Genomic DNA, 24,112 nt, shown 5'->3' with positions numbered 1-24,112 from the left:
TCTATTATTTAAAAGTTTCTATACCTTTTATATAAATCTTATATGTTTTTTGCATATTATATTATTTTTGAATTTCTTTTAATGTCAATTTAGTATTGATGTTCGATATGTTAGTGAAAATAAATAAAAAAACGGGCCAATGCTAAATTTGGAAAGGAAATGAAAATGGATGTATTTTCTAGGTCAAATAATTTCAGACCCGATCTAGTTGTGTTGATTTGTATGTTTTGTCCTTTGGTCCACTGCTCTCTTAATAAACTCAAAGCTTGACATATTTGAACTTTTTTTTTTGTTTCAAGGGAGGTCCGTGGGTTTGGTACAATGAAACATAATTCTTAATAGCTAATAAAGGGTCACACATAGTCCTAGTAGATATAGAACATGAAACATCTTAGTTACCAAGCAAAAGCGTGCATCACTACGCTATATTCTCTTTTTGAACCATTTCGGTATATTAGGATTGAATATTTATGGTTTGTTTGGTTTTACAAATAAATTTTAACTTTACTCCACTTATCTTCAATTCAACAACACAATCATTACTTTCTTTCAACTATTCATTACTTTTTTCACAATTTAACAACACAATAATTACTTTATCTCAACTAATTATCACTTTCTTTCAACTATTCATTACTTTTTCCAAAATTCAACAATACAATCATTATTTTTTCACACTTTTTCTTATAATTCAACAACACAGTCATTACAAACAAATTAAAATCAAAACTCAACTCTACTTAACTCTAAAACCAAACAAAGCATTAATATCTAGAACGCGATGAAAAATATTTATATGTTAAAACAATTTTTTAAATGTCATTCGTTTAATTTATTATGATGTTCCAAACTCACATCCGTTTATTTAAATAACATTACAAAGTTAAACTGAAAATAAAATTAATTCAAGTATCAATCTATATATACATATAGTAATTTAGAGTACACTCATGAGGGTGCTCCGTTTGTTCGACAGCCTTCCACATATGCTTTTTCAATGAACTCTTAGCTCATGGTACAACGTCCCTTTAAATCCCTTGCATTAATGAAGTTAAATTTTCTTATTTTTAACCCACATCTTTTTTCTCATGAGAAACACTCTTCGTATTTCCATTTCTTGTGCAAAATATAGTTAATTTGCTTCATCTTTAGCCATTTCTTTTCTGCAATCCTGTCGACCATCCCTTTAATTTTTACTTTTCTTTACGTCCTTTGAAATATATATATATATATATATATTAACTATGTAGTAGGAAGAGAGATGGACTCGTGGAGAAATTGACAAGTAGCATATAGGAGAATTCTTGATGGTGAAGGCCCTACGGGACCTTGATGAGTATTCTAAGAGTGAAGAAATTGAAGTTAATAAAAGGAGCTAAACTGAGAGAGGAACTAGAAAGAAAAGCATACGATGAAAATATATAAAAAATTATTGAAGATTATTGAAAATAAATCACGGTGGATGACCATGATTATTTGTAAAAGCAGCAGTTCTGCTGCTGAAGGATTTCTACGGCAGTAGCACATGGCGGTTGGAAAAGCACAAACTAAAAGCAGCCCCAAACACTGATTTTTGCTTTTTGTTGTTGGAGACGGCGCTTGGAAGGTGCGAACGCACTCTCAAAATGAATCTTGGCTTCAACAGTATTGGCCGAGTGTCGGATTCTTGAGAAAGAAAAAAAACACCTTGAAGTCACTTGAAAATGGGAGTAGTTGCTGCTTACTGATGAGGTGGACAAGCACACGTTGCACAAGCGTAGTAAGGCCTCAAAGTTCCTTCTCAATGATATTACATTTAATGTTCCGGTTTTGGTCAAACAAATCGAGCACACGTGCTGAGGACAGATAGAAAAGTCTTGGAGGGTGGTGAAGCTTGGATTGAAAACTTTGATAGCTCAGTCTAGCATGGAAATTTATTTAAATAGATATGGATGGGAGCTTGTAATCTTTACGAAGGAGTAGCTTGCGAGTAGAAGACAGAGTGAGTTGAGACCCCAAGAACATTGTGGAGTTGGGAAATTGGTGATTTCATGTGATGCTGAAGTCAACAGTACGACTTGTCGAAAAATCATCTTTAGGAGGTGCACTACAATAAGTTTAAGGAGGCCTAGCATCTCAGAGGAGTCTCGGGTGGCGTGGGCTTGAGCAATCACATAGGACAAGGTAGAGCCTGTAAAGGGCTGTGACAAAACATGTGAGCAGAGATCGATGCACACTTGAGGTCCAAGGTGGAGACTTGTTTGAGGTGTCTTGTATTCAGCCAAAGACCCAAAGTCCCAAAGTCCCAAAGTCCCAAAGTCCCAAAGACCTAAGTGTACGGACCCGAATGTGGACTCTCGTCTGGGCTCGCATCGCGTGCTTTTGGATCGCGCGGCTTGAGAGTGTCCACCTTCCCGTGGGGACGCGTGACGGACACGCGTGAGAAGGAGTCGCCACTTATCATTTTAAGCCCTGAAGGTCGAGGGCCGATAAGTTACCCGAGTCTAGGGTATGGAACACCTAGTTGTTGTTAAGGCATTGATCTATGCGGAACCAGAAAGTCCAAGTTCAAGGGTTCATGTTACGTGCGGGCCTATATCCCACACACCCTTTCGGTACTCTGGTTTGCTAGGCTTGCATGTTTTATTATTTACTGCATGAATTAAGTTGCGCTCGGCTCACACGTTTTGACATCGAAAATTCGGTGAATTAAACGATGTCGGTGGAGAAGCTGAGAGAGAAGTAAACTTGTGTGTCGGGGAATTGGTTAACAATCTTGCGTTACAGTTTATCGAACCATGGAGGTTGAATCCCTGCGTGAACCGAAACCGCGAGATCTTGGATTTACTTGTGTCTGGGCAAGCATTAGACCGATTCGATTAATTCGTCTCTCGGACCGTTCGCTCACCGACTAGAATTCTTACTGAATGAATGTACAAAATAAAATTCTTACACTGCTCTCGAAAAAAATAAATACAAATTAAAAATAGGGTCGAATTCCAGTCGATTCACGTTCGGTTACTATTCCGCTCTAACTCACCGTGAGTTTAGGGAAAAGACCGAAGAACTGAAATTCAATGCACGCTCTCACTGAATAGGGTATTGGACCCTGTGAGTGATGATTAGGGCGTTGGACCATGTTGTACGATGATTAGGGCGTTGAACCCTAATATTATTCGGCTTAGGGATCAGGCTTGACCCGCATGGCAAACAGATGCAGAAAGGTAACACGCAACATGTTAATAACAGACAATGTGTTTGTTACTGTCAAATGTACGTGTCTTAGCAAATTGTTAATCCGGGGTATTTTGGCATGCAAATCCTACCCTAGACAAACAAACGCGTGCTAATGTTTTAGCATTCGGCTTTGGTTTGAGAACTTGACATATCGGATGTCCGTAGTCAAGTTTCCTGTGTGTGAATTGCTTTTACAGTGATTCAGTGTAGTGACACTGAAGTTACACTGAATTCATCCAAAATTGTGTTTTGACTCTAGATTTGGAACCTAGAGTACCACCTAACCATTTTCTAGCATTTGGTTAGATCGAGTGAAATGATTAGTCAAGTAATTGTATTTTGATATAGAATACCCGACTAGCACCCTGAACTATGCTAGGATGACATAAACTCATCAGTGGGAATAAGAAAGGGCCTGAACAGGTAGCCCGTTCCTATTCCGATACCATCGTGTTTCCATCAAACTAACCCCTAGGGTGTCGCCAAATCACAAAATGATGTTCTTGCCCTTGACTTGAAAATGTATTTTCAGAAAAGGGAAACAACGCAATACGGGCCATCTCGGCCTATAACCGGTGTTGACCAATTCTTTGGATCTTTCAGGGTTATGCGTGAACCCCGTAAAAGCCAAAGATTTGGTCAATCTATCCGGAAGTGGTCTAAAAGGAGCTTCTGTATTCCGACCTGAATTACCTGAAGTCGGGTGAAACTCAAGTCAAAACACACAAGTTTCTCCTAGATGTCCATGTTACTTTGTATTGCATGTCTCGGGTTTGGAAGTATGTGTATTTTGAAAAGGGCATTAACATCGTTTTGTATTTCGTCAACGCGAGTTACAGATTAATGTCCAATTCGTGCAAAGTTGTTTAAAGTTGAATGAATTAACCGTGTGAGCGTCCCGATTAACCCGTTCGTGAAATTAATGCTTAAGGGTTGTGCTGAATGCATTAATTATGAAAACGATTCGTGACTCGGCGACCAAGACGATTCCATAAGGATCGAGGATAATTTGGTCCAATGACCGAAAATACCCTCATAACCAAATGGACCCAAATGAGTCATCGATACCCGAATCCATGCATGTTTTGTTTGGAAAAGACATTTTTATGCGATATTGCGATAATAATGTAGATTGCAAATTACACAAAATCCGATAACGGACTTAAAACGGGGAGAGGAAGGCTCGTGCAACCCGTACGAGTCTAAGAGACTCTCGGCCATTTCTCCTTGGAGAAAACCGAGAAGTCTCATGGCCCACATCGGGTTCCACGAGTTTTCTCCATCTCGTTTCGAATCATTTCTCACATGCTCAAGCAATAAACACGATAAATGACACGATTAAACGAAAGTCGGTATTGCCATGATTTAAATAACACATTCAAACATGCAAACATGCACAAACAAGTTATTTAGGGAATCGATAAAACAATACCGACTTCATGGATGTGGGAAAACATAAAAATTCGGGAATCAACTCAAATCGGGATAAGGAAATCGATTATAACCCGAAAAACCAACAAAAGGGGTCACGGTTACCTTTCCTCAAAGGAAACCCGTGAGCCTCTTTGGTCGTTCAGGTTTAAATCGGTCTCTTCGACTTCGATTTAAATGTTTCCCGACATGCTAGCGCATTAAACGATGATAAACATGCATGATATAATAAGGAAATTGCATAATATTAAAGTTCGGAAGTAAAACTTGCATAAAAACGGCTTATAACTCCGTAAACACAACAAAAATGTAAAAGTTCTAACTCCTCTAAGTCGGGAATGGCCATACCAAGTCCTGAGATGCGGGATGGGACCTTCAAGAGTCGGGTTAGATCACTGGTGGGTCGGGTTTGGGCTGTTTTGGCTTGAACAGGCCCGAATGGCAGCAACAGACCCGACTGGAAGGGTGGACAAACCCGACTGGCACAAGTCGGGTCGGACGTCGCCACGGAGTCTCTCGATAGAATTTTGAGGCAAGGTCAGCGGCCCTGGGTAGCCAAGGGACCCCTCTAGGTGACCATGGTGGTCGTTTGCTCCCAGAGTTATCGGGTCGACCCGTATAGTCCTGCAAAGATCACGGAAAACAGAGTGCGTCCTGGAAACTGGCCCGATTGGGCTGTTTTTGGGTCGGAATTCACTACGGTGGATCCCAATGGAATTTTGATGCACGGTCAGCGGCTCCCGACTCCTAACTCACCTCTGGAGGTGATGGTGGTGGTCGTTTGGCGAAAAGGGTCTTGGATTGACCCGATCTGCAAGAAAACCGCACAGACAATCAGAAATTTCGACCCGACAGGGCAGTTGGGCTGTTTCTTTGTTCTGGGCTAAAACCGACGGGTTTGTCTTGGATTTCTTGACTCCGTGACACCCTAAGGTTGTGTGGGAGGTGTTAGATGGGTTTTGGCAGCTCAAATCGATTTGGAAAGCCTTGGAAATCGGGTTTCCAAATCTGACTCGAGAAGGACAAAAACTGTCCTGATTCTGTTCAAGGCTGGTTCTATGGTTTAGAGGCTTCAAACTTAAAATCTAAGCCCGAAAATGGATAGAGGGGGTCGAAAACATGTGGGATATGAAATTTGGTGAAGTTTGGATTTAAGTCGGGATGGATTCCGACTTAAGTCTTTGGTGTTTTTGCTTGGGTTTTTGCTTGTTGAAGGTGCTGCGATTTTTGCTGAGCTTCTTGGGAGCTATTGCTTGATGAAAATGACCAGTGTTGATGCAAGAGAAGGTAGGAGTGCTTGAAGATTACTTAGGCTATATATATGCATGCTTAATGACTTGATTAGTGAAGTAAAAGTGCAATTAGGGCTATGAATTGTGTGAGATCCGAATTTTTAATGAGGATGAGGATGAAGACTTCTTCCATTGCATTGATGAGGAAGAGCCAAATGCATTGATTGTGAGTTGAAGTTGGAGTGTTGAAGAGGAATTGTGTGCTTGATATTTTGGAAGAAGATAAGGCAAGTTCCAATGGAGAAGAAGACAAGGGACATGGACGGCTAGGGCATGGATAAGGCTGGTCATGGCTGACCCGTGGGTCCCACGGCCTTGAGAGGAAGTTTGGGACAAAGTTCGGGTCTCGATTGATCGCGTGTTTGAGGTTCGTGGATCAAACGAATGTCAAATTGTCATTGCGCGTGCAAAAACGATTTAAACGAGCCCGAAATCATCCATCTTGCCCAAAGGAAGATTCGTGTGATTTTTGGCTCCGAAGTCGGTTTTGCTCATTTCAGGCGTTTAGAGCAAAGTTAGCCATTTCGGAATGCGCATCTCGTGTCTGCATTCCGAATCGGTCGTTTTGACATGCATTGTCAATCAGATTGAATTATTGACCAATAAGCCGGTATTGCCAATGTGAAGCCGGAGACGTCCTAAGAGTCTGAAGTTGGGTTTCTCAGAATGCTTTTCTGAGTTGTTTGGGCGAGTCGGAGATCACTGTAATCTCTGTTTGTTGAGAACTGAGCTCGAATGACTGAAAAATTGCATCTGAAACCGTAAAACGGTGTTTTGAGGGTCTAGATGGGTTGTGAGACTCTGTCTGAGGATTTCACGTTGAGCATTGAGATGAGTAGCACTGGGTTTGCCAATCATCCGGCGTCAAGTTTCCACGAAAATGACCTCTGTTTATGAATTTCCGTTGAAAACAGACTTTTCTACTCTTCGGAGGTCACTCGGGAAACTGAAAGAGATATTGTTGTCTGATTTGCACAATTGCATATGTTCGCTGCAATTTTCTGGGTAATGCATGGCTAACTTGGTTTGCCGATGTTTTCTCAAACTAGTCTTCGGATGAGGTTTTCCGTTGAAAAATATGCTTGTTCTATCGTTCGGGAGTTATTAGAGGAGTCTGTATGACTTCTGAAAGACAGTTTGAAGCAATGATCATGCTCTGCATAATTGTTGGACATGACTGTATCTGACATTGGGCATTAACTTTTCTCGGATAAACCGGCATTTTTGGACTTCCACTGAAAAGTTGTCTGTATTATGAAATTGCTCTGTATGGAGCAGTTGATCTGCGAAATGTGTTCGGAGATACTTTTCATCTGTTTGACGTCACGAGGGATTTTTGGAGTCCAATATTGACTATTTTCTGATGGTCGAGCGAACCAATAAAAAATAGTACTGTACGTGTTGTATTTTGAAAATGCCGGTTTAGATATTGTTAAGGCTCTCTGTTTGTTCCGTATGCCACTGCATGATTCTGTCTGTTATTCTATCATGTACTTGAATCATTTGCCTATCTCTGTTGAGTTGAGAATGAATAGCAATTTGCTGCTCTGTTGAGCCTTCTTCTGTATCGATGCTCAAGTCATAGTCTGAATCGCTGTTGAGTGGCATTGCCTGGTCTGATGGACCAAAATGGGGTGTTGACACCAAGAAACAGAGAAAACGTGGTAGGATCAATCAGGGAAGCCAAAGTGGGGTCACGAAGGCTAAGGAGTCGAAAGGATAGCACCAGACTGCCGTTCGGGAGTCTTGATTGTGGTATGGGCTTGAATATGCAGGTGTGACCGCTGTCGCGAAGCGGTCAACACCAAAATGAATTTTTTTTCAGAGAATGTTTTGCTAGAGTAACTTCCTATTTAGGGTTGGCAGTATTTGACACGACATGATAACACGACATGGATACGATACGGAGTTAAGCGAGTTGGGGTTAAGGCTAAATATGTTTCGTATCTAAACCGGTCAAACCCGTTTAGACAAAATAAATAAATGTGTTTAAATGGGTTTAATCATTGTAATCCGTTTATACATAGTTAAACCAGTTTATATTATGTATTATCGTGTTAATAAATTTGTTTCACATATTGTACCAATTTATAGAAGAAAGTACACTAAAATCGTCTAAATTTGTTTATATAAATCACTTGTTTATAATGTTTTTATCATGTCAATCGTGTATTAATGGTAATTAAAGTTAATAGTGTCATATCATGTGGGTATAATTTGTGCCTAAATGTAATAATTTCATATTGTATAGATAAGTATACATACATATTTAGACACGCTTAGTTAAATGGGTTAGAAGTGTCGTATTCGTGTCAATCCGTAATTAAACTTGTCGTGTTCACGTTTGAAAATCTTGACACGTTTAATATAAGCGTGTCATGTTTGGATTTAGATCTTTTTGGCACGAACCCGTTTAGACACGACTTGTTTAAACACGACACGACACATATAGCCACCCCTATTCCTATTTGGCGTCATCTCTTTTATCTTATTTCCTACAAGATGATATATTCTAGGGTTAGGGAAATAGTTTAGGATTATTTGAGGTGTTGAATCTATATTTACGAGAGTGAGGCTTGTACTGGGAACACATTGTGAGTTCGGGAAACACGAGTAATATTCTTGCAAATTCTCGAGTTTACTCTTGGAGTTTTTAGGGTTTTCGAATGAGAAATGGTGAGAATTTAGAGAATTGTGTGACTCTTCTAGGTTGAATCTTGTAACCGGGGTTGCAAAACACGAGTGCAATCTTGAAGTTGTGACCTCCAGTGTATTCGATTAAGTGAAACCTCCCTAATTTATCCGTGAATATTTTCCTTGGTTTGAGGTTTTACCACATATATTCCGGTATTCTTTTTTTTCCGATTATAAATGGAGGCCCATTAGTATAATGAAGTAAAAATCCTAATAGCTGATAAAGGGATACGTGCAGTCCCACAAAATATCGAACCTAAAACCTCTTGATTAACAAGCGAAAGCATATATCATTGTACTACATCCTTCCTAGTTACCAGAGGTATATTTCAATATTATTTGCTCTTTCTTTTTTTTTTTTTCCGGTTAGAATAGGAGGCTCATGGACTAGTACAAGGAAATTGAAAGGAAATCTAAATAAAGGGGTACGGGTAATCCCACTAATGAGAATCGAACTTGAAATCTCTAGGTTACCGGGTGAGGATGTTAGCCACTGCTGCACTACACCCCTTTCTCAATTTGCTCTTTCTTTACTGTCCAAATTTCTCAAACAGACAGACTTTCCCAAAATTGTAAAGGAATAATCTGAAGTCTACCTTTGCTTCTAATGAACGAAGATGCTTGCTCCCCAAGTATTTCCCTCTCATGTCCATATGCAACACTGAAATTGCAAAGATATAGCTATACTCTTGCGACCCCTCGCAAGGTCACGGCATTGGGGGCTATGTTGGTCGTCTGAAGTACTATAATGGGTCCAATTTGCTAGTTCAACTCCTTGGAGGGAATTCCTCCATGACTGTCTTATGCTTATTCCTTAAATATTTCTATTATCTATTATGTTGTAGTTATTTAAAATTATTTCAAATCAAGTTTAATAAATAAAAGCCGAGAAACACCAAGACCTAGTTGCGGCACACAACTCAAATTGGAGAACTCTCAATTCATTGTTGCATGACTTTTCAATTCAGAAACCTAATAAATTTAGAAAGGAAAGATGCATGTATCTATTAATTTAAGTTAAATGAGATATTGTACATATCGGTTCAACGTTTTTGGTATGCATCTATATTATTTGTACTTACCAATATAATTAATGACTCTTTAAAAAATTAAAAATTCTCTCAATAACTTAAATTTTTTTCTCGAAATATGAAATGGTTTCATAAATTCAGTGTGCTCTATATATAGTATAAATAGAACAAGGAAAATTCATTTTCTACACTTTTTTTCTACACATTTCTCCTTACACTTAGATCGATTTCTTTCGCGATCGGTTTGCTCTTATACATTTTAAATTTAAATTAAATGATAACTATTTATATTATAATTTTTTATTCATAGCGTGGGCATGCTATATATTTTTTTGTAATATTATTTTTTTGTTATATTATATTTATAACAATAATCTCATGCAAATCAAGTTTAGTTCTTTTCTATCATTGCAATTTTGTTCTTCTTAATTTTAATGGATAATTTTTTCTTTCATAACAGTAACCATTTTTTGTATTATTCACTTTGTTGCAGGTTCGTTCTCTATATTACTTAAAGTTATTAGGTACTTCAAACACACGAAAATTATAAAAAATACCATGCAATACATATGAATTCCATTTTGATAATTCTCAATTTGACTTATATTTATTTTTTGATTATTGTTTTCTTGATAAAATTGTAACATTTAACATTATATCGAAAATTGCAAATAAATGTTAAACATTTTAAAATAAATTTTTTTATTAATTCAAGATATTTTTAATCGTTCTCTAAAAATAATTAAAAACTTCCATAAATTGAATAATCGTTGCGCGTGGGCATGTACCTGTTTCAATTGAAATTCCGAAAGCAAGACAAGATTTCTATGCTTCTATTGTAGTCTCTATAAATACAGGCCATGTAGCCTTAACTGATACATTCAATTCTCTCAGATTAATATTATACGCCTCTTTTTTATTTTGCTAAGTTATTATACGCTTCTTCTTTTAAGCATAGCGTTTGGAAGCTGGGGATTCCCCCGGATATCCCCGTCTTACAGGTCGCTCGTGGATGTCTGGCTATTTGCTTGTAATAGATGTGCTACAGAGTTCTAGAATGTGTGCGTGATTCACTTCTTTTATCTAATAATTATTTCCTTCTTACATCCCTATCCCTAAATTCAAAAATGTACACCGCTTGCGAGCAGAGGAAAGTCTGATCACTTCCGGCAGTTTGTCCGTCCCTTCGTTCTTGCCAATGCCATGACGTACATACCTAGTTCGCCTGACCATTCTCATGGTACTTTTTCCTCCGTGATCGCATATGCTCTCTTTCTCTGAAATTCCCCTCAGATAATACGCAAAACCCATTTCCTCAAATTTTTCTTCTTGGTGAAGACGAGCAGATAAAAAAAAAAAACAGAGAGAGAAAGAGAGAGACAGAAAAAAATGGGACAGCAATGGGGGTGTCGTCTACTGTTAGTGATGACTGGCTGTCCTGTTTCAATGGCGGAATTGACCTTGACGCCTCCGACCTCTGTTTTTACATCCGTCTTTACCTTGTTCGTCTCTGCCGCCCGCTTTTATTCCTTCCACACCCCATTGTCATACCGCGAACGGTCACCTCTTCTCTCAGCTCCCATCATCTTCCATGGCCGATGTCATCAGGTCTTCTAAAGCTGCTCCGGAGCAGGTCTCACCCTCCCCTCTCATCTCCTTGCTCAGTCTCATGGTTTCCAAAATTCTTGCGTAGGCTCCATTTATCTTGCGTAAATCATTGCTTCATTGTTATGGAAAGTGATTTCATTTTCTTTTGATTGGTAACAATTGGGAAAACCTGGCCTAGGCTAGCCAACCACCAGGACACCTCACTGGGGCTTTCCTGAAGGGACCGAGTAGTCAGGCCAGCCAATAGAGGCAGTGAAATTGTGACCAATACGAGGGACTGTGCCTTTGTACAATGATTAAAGCATTAGTCAAGTCACTTTTTTGTACATTATGTATAACATTCCATTGATTAGAAATGATTTCAGTTTTTGACGGGTGAACTCTAGAAAGTTCGATTCAAGATGGTTTTTCATCAAATATATGGACCCTTAATCTTTCATTCGCAAAGTTTGAGCAAGAACCTTTCGCCCTTTAATGAGGTGATGATTGTTTGGCTATTGTTTTACTTTTTGTCAAGCTTTTATTGCAAAGTAGCTTGATTAGATGGCAGCAGCTTCTTGATGATTCTACTCCCGTGAAAAACAATATTGTTGTGCCTTTGCTAATTCGCTTCGTCCATTACAGGAGCCGTACGTCCACTCCCGTGACAATCCATATTTCAAGGGTCTGTCGAGAGAAGATACTGCCTCAGTTGGAAGAGGTTCAAATTTCGACTATCTTAGAACTGCACCACATCCGAAAATTTCTAGGTCGGTCTCAGATATGGGGGATATGAGGAGCGGAAATTTTGTTCTAAAAGGATCAGAAGATGTCATGAATTCATCCATAGAAGAGTCCGACTCCGACGTGGTTTTCGAAACTTTTGATAAGAATGCATCAAAAAATAGCAGACCAACTTCATTTTCATTTCCTCCTATCCATTCAGACTTGGGCTTCGACTTTGATGATCCAAATGAATCAGAGGACTTGAGTCCTGAGGCCCATGAAGAAACCAAAGCTCTCCGACTGCAGGATAGCATGGGAGTGTCCGTATTAAAGAAAACATATTCGATATGCAGAGGAGAATCAGCCTTACTAAGGATTCCTCTTCCACAGTCTGCTGCATCATTTTATATTGGTTATGCTCCACTGCTGGAAATAGTGGAGTCGTGCGAAAGCATTACGATGCTGAACTCGTATTTGAAGGAGACAAAGAAAGATGTCAATGCTGGGGCACCGGGAAGGTTCTTGCATGTTGTCCTGGGGCAAGATGTTTCCGGTAACTCCTCTCTCTGACTATCGTCATTACATTTATTTATATTTTATGTACACCACTTCATTATCTGCTTGGCACACGTTCGTTGTTCTCCAGTTTCCTATGCAGTAGAACACATTAATTGGACTGACAGGGCTGCTGCTCCATCTGCTCGGACTGGCAAGGAGCTTTTGCTGTTCTGGCTCTCTGCTTGGACCATCTTGCTTTTAAAATTGGCCGAAATTCTATTAAACAACCTGCTTTTCCAGTTAACTTTCTACCAAAACAATCTGGTTCCACCCAGTTTGTTTGAATCTCTCGACAGAAGTAGTGGCTGGATTGTTTATAAATGGTCCATCTGCACCAATACTTTAACTGGCTTGAAACCGGAATATGTTGAAATTGTCGATATCATTGTTTTCTTGCATTGGCGAACGTTTCTGTCTATGGACTTCTGTTTTTCAAGCACATATTGGCTTATCTTTCACCATCACCCACAAATCCAGCTTTTCCGAGCATTAAACAAGTGAATATCTATATAACCATGAGACCAGTATGCTTTACAATAGTGATATATATATATATATATATATATATATTTTTTTTTTGTAGTATGTGGAATTTTGTCCACTTTGTGGATGAGTTAGTCACTAATGCATGGTTAAATGTATTTATCGCGTGTATAATTTTGCACAGATGCTAGTGCCTTTGCTTCAACCATCATGTATGCCTTCTACTTGTACGAGACCTTTAGCAGTGACCAGCTGTGCACTGTACCTGTTATCAATATGAGGAGAGCAGACCTCAGTACTCATGCTGAGCTCAAGTGGCTACTCAGTTCATGTCAAGTACAAGAGACCTCCTTGATCTTCATTGATGAGGCATGTAATGATTAACTCTAACAGGCAAATAAATGACCTTCAAGTTTTCATGCATGGAATAATTCTAGAATCTAAATTTTTACTCATCTCTCCTGCTGTCGAATTTTCATGGTACTACGAATTAAATTATTGGACACATTCTTGTGGGTTTCCATAGTCTTCTGAGCTTCCATTTCTTGGTTTTGCACTTATTATTGGAATAATGTATGCATTCATCTGCTCATGAAATTCGTGTTTTCCCCTTATGTGTTGAATTGTCGAGCAGATTGACCTTTCATACTACGATCTCTATGGTAGTCTAAAGCTTGTTCTGCTGAATGGTCATAAGCTGCACAACAAGCTGGAAGTAAGATCTCCTTCGTGAAGTGCTTCTTTCTTCTTAACTAGTTAATTCTTTTTATACCATGTGGAGTCGCAAACTCATGCGGCTGCTTTACTGTGTTCAGGCTTTGAAGGGGGCTGTTGTTGAAATCTTCAATTGCAGAAAGGTGGCTGAAATCGCTTTTGGTCCATGACTATTCTTCTGTAGTAACGTTGATATGTTTCTCAGAATCTTGAAATGCATAAATTGTCTGGTTATTTTTATAATTGATGTAACTTATATATATATATATATATATATATATGTATGTATACATATATATGCAGGGCGACTCCTTCTACCCTTGGGTGAAGAATGTGACTGTAGGACAGGTATCATACTTCCAGTTTAGTTGCTTTGCTTCTTTCATCTATTCTAACGTTATCCAATTACTATCATGCCAAAAATGAAGCATGTCATACCACACGAACTGCTGATAAGTGTGTACGCACAGTCATGTTCTTGGATCAGTGAAATTAACTGGTTATTTATGTCCAAATTTCTGTTTGCTCAGTCGAAGTTTAGAATTCTCTCTTAGAGATATTTGTTCTTTGAAAGTACAGGACTGTTCTTGTTGCACACTCCTTGCCGATAAATTCGCGATGACTTCGGCCGAACTTTTGACGGGTCAAGGATTCAGTAGACTTTTGGTACTTATATATTTTCAGAACTTCTAATTGTGAAATTTTGTTAAATCGTTATCGTTGCATTTTATGGTTATCCTGTCAAAGTCATCCTATATCATCCACAATTATTAAGTTTCCCTTGGAATAGATTGTGATAGTGCAATATATCATCTACTTTGAGGAAACTTAACTTCCCTTCGTGTTTTTTTTTTCTTCTCCCCTACAGTTAGCTGGCATTCTCTTGGATACTGGCAACTTAACACATCAGAACTGTACTTCCAAGGACAAGTACATGGCAACTTTGTTACTCAACGGTGCAGGTCGCTTTGGGTGTGATGGTCTTTATCAGATACGTAAGATCTTCTTTTACCCTTCTTTCCCTTGCCTAATATTGAGCTCCTTTTTTTCTTTTTCCCAAGATCACTTTATTCGCGTAATATTTGGAGGTCTAATGCATGATTTGCAGTGAGATACAAGACATATGATATTTCCGATCTTAAAGTAGCGGACATCCTGCGCAAGGACTTCAAAAAGTGGTCCAGAGTAGGTCAGTTCAGTACCCGCAGTTTCTTGGCCTTTCCTCGCCCTCATAAGACAAGAAGATTTACAGAAACTAGGAAAATATAATCTCGTCCCTTTGTAAATGGTAGTTCTAATATCCGGAGGAGATCTTCACATTTTTTTATTTAGTATAATTGTCTGCAAGAATTGATCACAACAGTCTGTTAATACTTTCCATGGTATCAGAGCTTGGCTTCTGGTGTCCAATCGCACTGATTTTGCACTGCCATTAGTAAATTAATCCAATTGCATAAGATGAGGCCTTCATCAATTCTGCTAGTCCTTAGCTCATTGCCTTGAATGATAACGTTTGGAGTACCATATCTTTGGTTCCGTCCTAATAGGTTCGGGCCATTTTATTTACCTAAAGATGAAATTTTCAACAGGCAACCAAGATGCTGCTGGTTTACGTTTTATGGTCTCGCACATTGGGATGAGTTCCATTGGGATTTCAATTAGCCAACTTCTCGCTCAGGGAGATACTTCAGCTCACGAAATTAAAATTTTTCAGCGTGAGTATCCCGGTCTAACTTGCACTCTAAAATTGTACTTACAAATCTGGAATTACTTATTGAATCCTCCAACCTTTAAGTCCATCCAATCTCTTGTAGCATGAGTTTACATAAATTTGTGTCCCATAATCAAATCAAATCACGTGGACTAGTTTGTTGATATATATTAATCTTGATGTTGCCTTTTCTGGTTCTTTTGGTCAGAGAAATTAATCATTCTGGCTGCTTCCTATAATCCTATTACCCGTTGTTTGACTCGTTGAATTTCAGAGTTGGAGAAAGTCCGGCTCCTGGCAATTGTTTCAGGGTATTATGATTCTGAGAAGAACTTCAAGGTTAGTTGGCAATTAAATCCAGTTTTTACTATAGAAAGCTTGACCTCGACATTGTGAATGCGGATGTTTCGTTCGCCTTTGGAACATTATTGGCCTGTTTGATTTCTAAATCCGATTTTTAGATTTTAACTCTAACTTTAACTCTACTTATTACACAATAAAAGTCAACAACACAATTATTACTTTTCTATTTTTCTTCAATTTTTTAACCATTCAATTCAATTTTTAATAGTAAATTTTCTTAACTATTCATTACTTTTTTCTACAATTCAACAATACAATCATTACATTTTTTCAACTATTCATTACTTTTTCACACTTTTTCTCATAATTCAACATTATAATCATCATAAACCAATTAAAATCAAAATTCAACTGAACTCAACTCTAAAACTAAACACACTATATAATTCTTGTCCGCAGTGGTTACACCCTTCTTCCCCCAGCAGGCCAGAGACCCTGCCATCCACTTTCCCCCCACCCAATCCCTTCCGTCTAAACATAATGCTCCCCAAACAGAAGTGTTAATCTGAGACTCGTAGGAAGCAGAGCTTTAATGAGCCTGACACTGCTAGTTGTCACAATATTCGACACATTGCCAACTAAGTGTGTATTTATTTATTCTTAATTTTAAGTGATGAAAATTTAAGATTTTAATAGAATAAATACTTAATTGATTAAGTGGAAAGTGTTTGGCTGATAGAAATTATTAGACTGAAATTATTTATACATGATTTCCCAATACTTTAACTTGTTTTCACTTTTGCCCCACAATTGATTACAATTTTTTAAATCTCAAAAAGAAAAAAAAATTGCAAAAGAAAAAACAAAAGAGATCGAGGGTTTCGATCGGAGAGGGCAGGGGCGGTAATGGCTCCGATATTTTGTGAGAATTTAAGGGTACCAATAAGTCAAGAATGACTTATTTTTGTTAAGTCAATTTGTATTTACTTACTCATTAGGCATTTTTTTAACTCAAGGATTAAGTAAATTGGACCCTTATATTTCATCTTTCCGTCTTCCCCCCATTCATTTTCATATTTTAACTAGCATTTAACTTTTAGCACTTATTTGGTTAAGTTGTTATCAAACACAACCTTAGTGTATGTTTTTCGTGTTATACAGAGAGAAGTCCTGGTCTCCTCTGAATCTGCTGAGATTATGAAGAATCTCTTGCAATTCTTCAATGTGAATGCTTCCCAACTGCCAATGAAAACTCTAGCACTAGCAGGTCAGTCCTATCTTCAACTTCTATGCGTGGCTCAACTATGGCTATAGCTACTACTTTTATCCACTATGAATCTCGAAAGTGTTACTACTTTGAATGTTCGTTTCATTCTTTTGGGTCGCCGTCTTATACAGTTAATGCTTTACTAAATTCCACCATCTGCTGTTCAAGACGTTCTAGTGATCTGATGCTCAATATGGTTAAGAAACCACAAAGGAGCTTTCGGTTTCTTGCTTTTTCAATCTCACTTTCGATTAAGGGAAATAGAAAGAGGCAACATGTTCCTAAGACCTACTATATTAATATATATAAAATCTTGTGAAGTGCAACTAAAACAAGTTTATAACTTATTATGCATGTGTAGGTCTTATGGAAGAGATGAGAGCATTCGAGATCGATAGGTTCACCTCAAGGAAGTCCGTGGAACGATTACTCGAAGAGTTTAGTAGCACGTTGAAGGGTTAACAACAAAAGACCATTCAAGATTTTAGCGTACGAGTAAAGAAAATGGCGAATGCCGTAAAGCATACAAAGAAAAGAGGAATGGGGGCGAGCGAACAGAAATATCATGAGCTTTATTTCTCTACTGCTCTAGATCTATTGGAAGGGTGTAAGATTTTAACTCTGCATGAGTCTTTTGCGGTCATGAATTTTCTTTTTAGGCTGTTAGATTATCATGATATTTAATAATGGGGGCGATATTTGGAAAGATAGCTATTCGAATGATATTTGTGGTACTGTTTTGGAATTGATATTTGAAAGATACTTGTATTATTGTTTTGGAATTAATATTTGCCTCGCCTCGATTAGGGTTTACTGCCCATAAGGAATTCCATATTAGAGCTCCATCGATCGCAGACACACAACCCTTAGATTGGGATGAACAACGAACTCATATGGGCATTCCTCAGCCCGAGGCTAGTGGCTCAGCCTGACAACTTAGGCCCGGTGACCCATAATATGGTCGTTCAGGTAGGAAAGGGCGAAGCCAGGGCTCGGGTAATGTCGCTCGGAAGATTTTCTACTTTTAAAAAAAAAAAATTAAATGTTCGGGCAAACAAAAAATTACGGGTATTTTTAGAAATTTTGTCTATATCACCTTAAAATTCACAACCTGTAGCAAACATTCTATGCAAAATTACCAGCAACTAGGACAGAATGTTGCATATTCATATCAAACACAACTATTGCAATTTACCAACTGGAGACACTACATTTCATCCCGGGGTCCCAGCCCAAACAATGTTGGCAGGGGAGGACGGCCAGGAAGGTCATTCCGTACTCGTGTAGGTCTCACGCCCTTATTCAGTAAAGAAAGGTTCCATCTTGGTAAGTTAGACCAAGAACCGGGAAAGAACGGAGAACGTGACAATGACCAGTGCACTATCCGCTTTAATAGAGCAGCCTGGACGGACCCAAATTGACTAATTCCCATTTTTTCTATGAAAGTTTGTCGAGTGGTCAATTTTATCGGTCATTGGTAACATAGTTCGATATCGACAGTATAGGATGATCGATGTGGAAGGTAGCGAGACTTTAAACTCAAAGGATATAGATATCACCACTTTAGAATGGGTAATGCGGAAGCATGTGCCACGATATGGTGGATCAGCCGAACAAAGAAGATAAAGTCCAAGACGAGATTTTTTCCATTCATAGAGATGCTACGGTATAAGGATGATTCTTATTTCCTCTATTAGTTTTCTAGAAAGAGAATATATTCCTTACATTTGAGTTTAGGAAGAGAATTTTATAATTTCCAATTTTATGTTTAAGGAGTAGCTTAGATGTCAATTTCCTACTTTATATTAGAAAAGTTCTTAATTATCAGTTTCCTATTTTAAGAAGGGTTTTTTTTTATCTAAAATGGCCCATGGTTTGTCCATTTTGTCAAATCTATCCTATGTTTTTTTTTTGTCAAATCTATCCCATGGTTTACTTTTTGCATCAAATCTATCATGTTGTTATCTTTTCCGTCAACATCTAACGGCTGTGTTGACGTGGCACATGGAGAGATAGTGGGCCACACTTGCCATGTAGGCGCCACGTCAGCACAGCCGTTAGATGTCGACGGAAAAAATAACGCCGAGATAGATTTGATGCAAAAAGTAAACCATGTGATAAATTTAACCAAAAAAAAAGTATATGATATATTTGACAAAACGGGCAAACCATGAGTCATTTTAGGTAAATACCCCTTTTAAGAATTTAAATAGTTATCTTGAGTTTATAAATAGGATTTTATTCTCATTTTCAGAGAAGACTTATCTATTAATAGATAGAGAGGTAGGAATTTATCAGTTGATTTATAACATTAGAGTTTGCTTTGTTCATTCTTTACGTTCTGTATCTCTCGATTTTCCCTAGAGTGGTGAATATTGTTTTTGTATCATTTGATTGGCCTATTCGGCGAAACGATTCTTAGAATTGTGATATCTCTATCTCTAAGATGGTATTTTTATCCCAAGTTTCTCTCTCTAAGGTGGTAATATAGTATCCTTAGAGTTTGAAGTCTTAACCCTCTTCCACATCGATCGTTCCATACCATCTCGGTATTAATTTAGTATCAAATTATGGTATCAATTTGGTATCAAAGCTCGATATCAACTATTTGGTATCGAAGACCAGTATCAATTTGGTATCAGAGCTTGGTTAGGAATCATATTCGTGGACGCATTGTAGAGGATCAACCGGAAGATGGTGCTCGTGATTTGGAGATGGTGGAGCTGCATCGTCAGATTGAGGGGCTGCAACAGTGTCTCAAGCGTTATGAAGCACGTGCTGCTAATAATGACGAAGAGTATGACAATCCTTTTTATCGCGATCGTGTTTCTGACTCGAGCGACGATTCATCTATGCATCAAGTCAATCAGTGGAATCAAGATCAAGACTTCGGTATCAAGGTTGAGGTTCCAACATTCGAGGGAAGACCTCAATCTGATGAGTTTACTAGTTGGCTTTACACATTGGAGCAGATCTTTGATAATAAGAACCTACCAGAGGAGTGTAAGGTGAAGTTGCTCTCAAACTTAAGCGTTATGCTTCTTTATGGCGGGAGACTCTTAAGAAACAAATGGTTTGTGAAGGGAGATACAAAATTACAAAAAATGGGAAAAAGATGAAGAAAGAGCTGAAAAAGGAGTTTCCTTCCCGAGAACTATTGGCAAGATATCTTCTTGAAGATGCATAATCCGAGGCAATGGGATCAATCAGCAGAAGATTATATGATGGAGTTCGAACACTTGATGTGATATCTCAGAGTCGGAGGAGCAAACCACTGCTCGATGTATAGGTGGACTAAAAGATGAGATTGCAGAAGTTGTATATTTGCAACTCTATTGGAGTTTTAATGATGTTAAGAAGCTTGCATTAGAAATCGAGAAACAACAAAAGGATGGTCGCAAGGCTGGTTTCAAGTTTGTGGTTCTTGATAGCGATTCCAATATGGGGAGTGCATCCCCTTCAGATTTCTCTACGGGTATGAAGACTTCCTTTTCAAGAACCTCTTTTGAAGGTAATGGTGCAAGTAGTGCAAAGCAAGCTGAATCATCTAAAGTTAAGTCTTGTCAGTGTTTCAAGTGCCATGGTTCGGGTATTGTGCAGACCCAAATTTCATCTCGTTGGGCTCGGAATGCCTGCGCACAATTGCATGGCTTGGGAGTATTTACCTTCCCAAGGGACGCGTGACGGATGCGTGTGAGAAAGAATCGTCACTCCCTGTTTATGACCCAGAGGTCGATGACTGGTAAGTTGCCCGAGTCTAGGGGTAATGTATACACCTAATTAGTTAAGGCATATGGGTTCTATTACGTGAGAACTTATATCCCACATGCCTTATCGGTACTCTAGTTTGTCTAGAGTTTACCGTTTTTGATGTGCCCAAGAATGCAGTCCAGGACGAGGCCAAATCTAGTTCGGGTCCTATCACGTGTTTCAAGCCCAAGAAGCTTGCTGCAACTCGCCCCGAGCCCATTACTATAGTGCGTGGAAATATGACGAGCAACCCAGCCCAAAGTGATGACTCATATTCTAGAAGACTCTGGCTGCCTCAAGAAGATAATATTGCTATAATATAGTTTCTCTTAGTTAGATATTATTTCCTATATTAGCTTGAGTCAGAAGTCTTATGTTTCATATTTCAGATTATTTCGTTATTCCATTTTAGGAAAGTTATCTAAATGAGAATATATGTCACTTTCCTATTTTAGAATTAAGGGAGGTATCTTTCCTCTATATACACGCTAGGAGGAGATCTTAGAAACACCAATTGATGAATTTTTCGAATGAAATTGCCTAGAGCGTTTCCTATATTTTTTTATCTGAACAAGTCCCTTATTTAGTGGCGAAAATCCCAATTCTTATCGTTCATCCTTGAGTGTAGCGAATAAAAACAACTTTTCTTTATCGTGGTGAGTTATCTTATCGAATATGTATAGTTGGTTTTACCTTCTACCCTTCTTTCTTATCCAATTCTGGTCCGTGAGCCCATCATTTGGTATCAAAGCGAATGTTCTACTCTTGTTGGCTGAGTGAAACACGTGAGGGAGTGTATACATTAGTGTTTAGTGAGGAATCATTTTGAGGAACACAATGGATGAGGAAAATGTCCATTAGGTTCCGTGGGGACTCACACTCGACGAAGCCCAGTTCCTTGGGTTCCAGCGGAGGCAAGATGAGCTCTTTGCATGGCTCGATCAATTGACCCAAGCTATTGAGCGAATGGCTGTGGCGCGTGCCCCTCCACCACTTGCACATCGAGTTTCTAGACGGAATGTTCTAGCGGAAGATGAAGCTGACTAGGACGATGAACTTCCTCAAGAAGAAGAGCAACAGGCTCCACGACGGGAGCAAAGGGGCATTGGTAACAACTTCAAGCTGAAGATTCCGCAATTCGAAAGCACGAGTTCTCCTGAGGAGTTCTTCGAGTAGGTCCAACGCGTCGATAAGGTGTTCGAATACTTTGAGTACTCCGAAGCCCAGAAGTGTCAGCTTGCTGCCCTCGAGTTCACCGATGATGTGAATCTGTGGTGGGAAAACTTAAAGGCCCAGCGAGAGATGGGGAAGATATGATTCGTAATTGGCGGGAGATGAAGCGTCTCATGCATAGAAGATTCGTGCCTGAGTACTACAAGCAAGATCTGTTCCTCAAACTGCAGAGTATTCGTCAGGGAGGTATGTCCGTTGAAGATTATGTTATGGAGTTCGAAATGTTGTCGATGAGATACAAACTAAATTAGCCACGGGAGCATACCATTGCTCGATTTATTAGTGGCTTGAACAAGGAAATTGTGGATGTCGTGGAGTTGCAACCCTATGTGTTTTTGGAAAATGTGATTAAGTTGGCCGGTAAGGTGGAAAAGCAGCGAAAACGCGGCAAACTCAATGCATCGTGGGTGTTTAACTCTAAATCGGTGGCTGCTAGTTCGGTTGATAAAGGGTCTACTTTGAAGTGGAAAGCGCAGTAGAAGGAAGTAGGGGGCGCTCATAGGCCTCAAGTTGAGGCGACAAAGGGAAAGGAGAAGAACATTGATCCGCAACGCCCTATTCGGAGCCGAGACATCAAGTGCTTTAAATGTCTTGGATTAGGACACATAGCTTCCAAATGTTCGAGTCGGTGAGGGATGACCATCAAGAGCACTCAAGAGATTAAGAGTGAAAATGAAGGGGTGGATGAGGAGGTTTCTAGAGGTGCGCAGGGAGAGAATGTAGAGGTTGCCGATGAGAGTGAGATGCTCATGATTCGTCGAGTCTTGAGTTCTGAAGCAAAACTAGAAGAACAGCGGGAGAATCTCTTTCGAACTCGGTGCATCATCCAAAATAAGGTGTATGGAGTTATTATTGACAGTGAGAGTTGCACCAATGTTGCTTCTACTACCTTGGTGGAGAAGTTGAATTTGGCTACTACGAAGCATCGATGCCCCTATAAGTTGAGATGGCTGAATGATCAAGGCAAGGTACGAGTCACTCAGCAAGTTCGTATTCCATTCTTAATTGGGAAGACGTATAAAGATGAAGTATCATGTGACGTGGTTCTGATGAATGCAAGTCATCTTCTGTTGGGAAGACTGTGGCAGTACGATAGGAGGGCTTTGCATAATAGATACAAGAAAGTGCATAAGGACCAGTGTGCGAGTGCCAATGGCTCGAAGAAAGAAAGCTTGGTGATGACACCTCGAGAGTTTGAGAGGACTTTGTTGAACTTCAACTTAGTTCTCATTCTGTTCATGAAGGAAGCCACACCTGAAGAGCAGGTTTCTCTTTCGCCTCGGTTTATGGCTCTCTTAAAACAGTTCGTTGATTTATTTCCTGAGGAGTTGTCAGAAGGGTTACCTCCGATTAGGGGGATTAAGCATCAAATTGATATTGTTCCTAGAGCTGCTTTGCCTAATCGACCGGCATATCGATGCAATCTGGATGAGGCGAAGGAGCTGCAACGGCAAGTGGATGAATTGCTTGAGAAGGGTGATGTATGGGAGTCCATGAGCCCATGTTCTGTACTAGCTCTTTTGGTGCCCAAGAAGGATGGATCCATGAGAATGTACGTCGATAGTTAGGCCATCAATAAAGATTACGGTAAAATATCATTATCTCATTCCTCGACTGTCAACACCCCATTTTGGTCCATCAAGCAAACAAGGCTCATCGACAGCATACAATGCCATGACTCGAGTGTAGATACACTTGAAAGGCTCAATAGAGCAAGAAAATCACTATTCACCTCAAGTCAGCAAAATCAAGCAGATAACGTATGCACACGACAGAAGAACGGCATTGGTCATCAGAAGCTAACAGAGTGACCAGAAAGCTCAACAATATCCAAAACCGGCATTTCCAGAACTCACAGGAACAATGCTATTTTCCGATAGTTCGCTCGATCGTCAGAAGATAGCCAATATTGGACTTCAAAAATCTACATCAATGCCAAACAGAGGAAAAGTGTCTTCAAACGCATTTCGCAAATCATCTGCTCTATATAGAACAACTTTCTGTATATAGACAACTTTTCAGTGGAAGTCCAAAAATGCAGATTTCCCAGAGAAAAGTTAATTCCAAATGTCGTATTCGGCCATGCCCCACAAGCATATAGAGCATGAACAATGCT

The 24,112-nt window shown here is 39.2% G+C and overlaps 1 protein-coding gene across 2 annotated transcripts; it reads left to right on the top strand.

Moving 5' to 3' along the window:
• The first annotated feature begins 10,812 nt into the window (after positions 1–10,812).
• LOC116206345 (exopolyphosphatase PRUNE1-like) lies at positions 10,813–17,826 on the top strand. 2 transcript variants are annotated; one of them, XM_031539188.1, is made up of 13 exons: positions 10,813–11,297; positions 11,897–12,530; positions 13,203–13,387; positions 13,653–13,733; positions 13,834–13,875; positions 14,036–14,080; positions 14,312–14,398; positions 14,601–14,727; positions 14,841–14,921; positions 15,322–15,447; positions 15,718–15,782; positions 16,908–17,013; positions 17,375–17,826. In XM_031539188.1, exons 1-13 carry the CDS (start codon positions 11,256–11,258, stop codon positions 17,473–17,475), a joined length of 1,722 nt encoding a protein of 573 aa, XP_031395048.1. In that variant the 5' UTR covers positions 10,813–11,255; the 3' UTR covers positions 17,476–17,826. The 2 variants fall into 2 exon arrangements, with proteins under 2 accessions (XP_031395048.1, XP_031395047.1); XM_031539187.1 differs by lacking the exon at positions 10,813–11,297 and adding an exon at positions 11,615–11,751.
• Positions 17,827–24,112: the final 6,286 nt, after the last annotated feature.

The sequence above is a fragment of the Punica granatum genome, chromosome 4 (genome assembly GCF_007655135.1).
Source record: "Punica granatum isolate Tunisia-2019 chromosome 4, ASM765513v2, whole genome shotgun sequence".
Lineage (NCBI taxonomy): Eukaryota > Viridiplantae > Streptophyta > Magnoliopsida > Myrtales > Lythraceae > Punica > Punica granatum.
The sequence above is the reverse complement of the archived record's forward strand: the minus strand, read 5'-3'. Positions and strand labels throughout refer to the sequence as shown.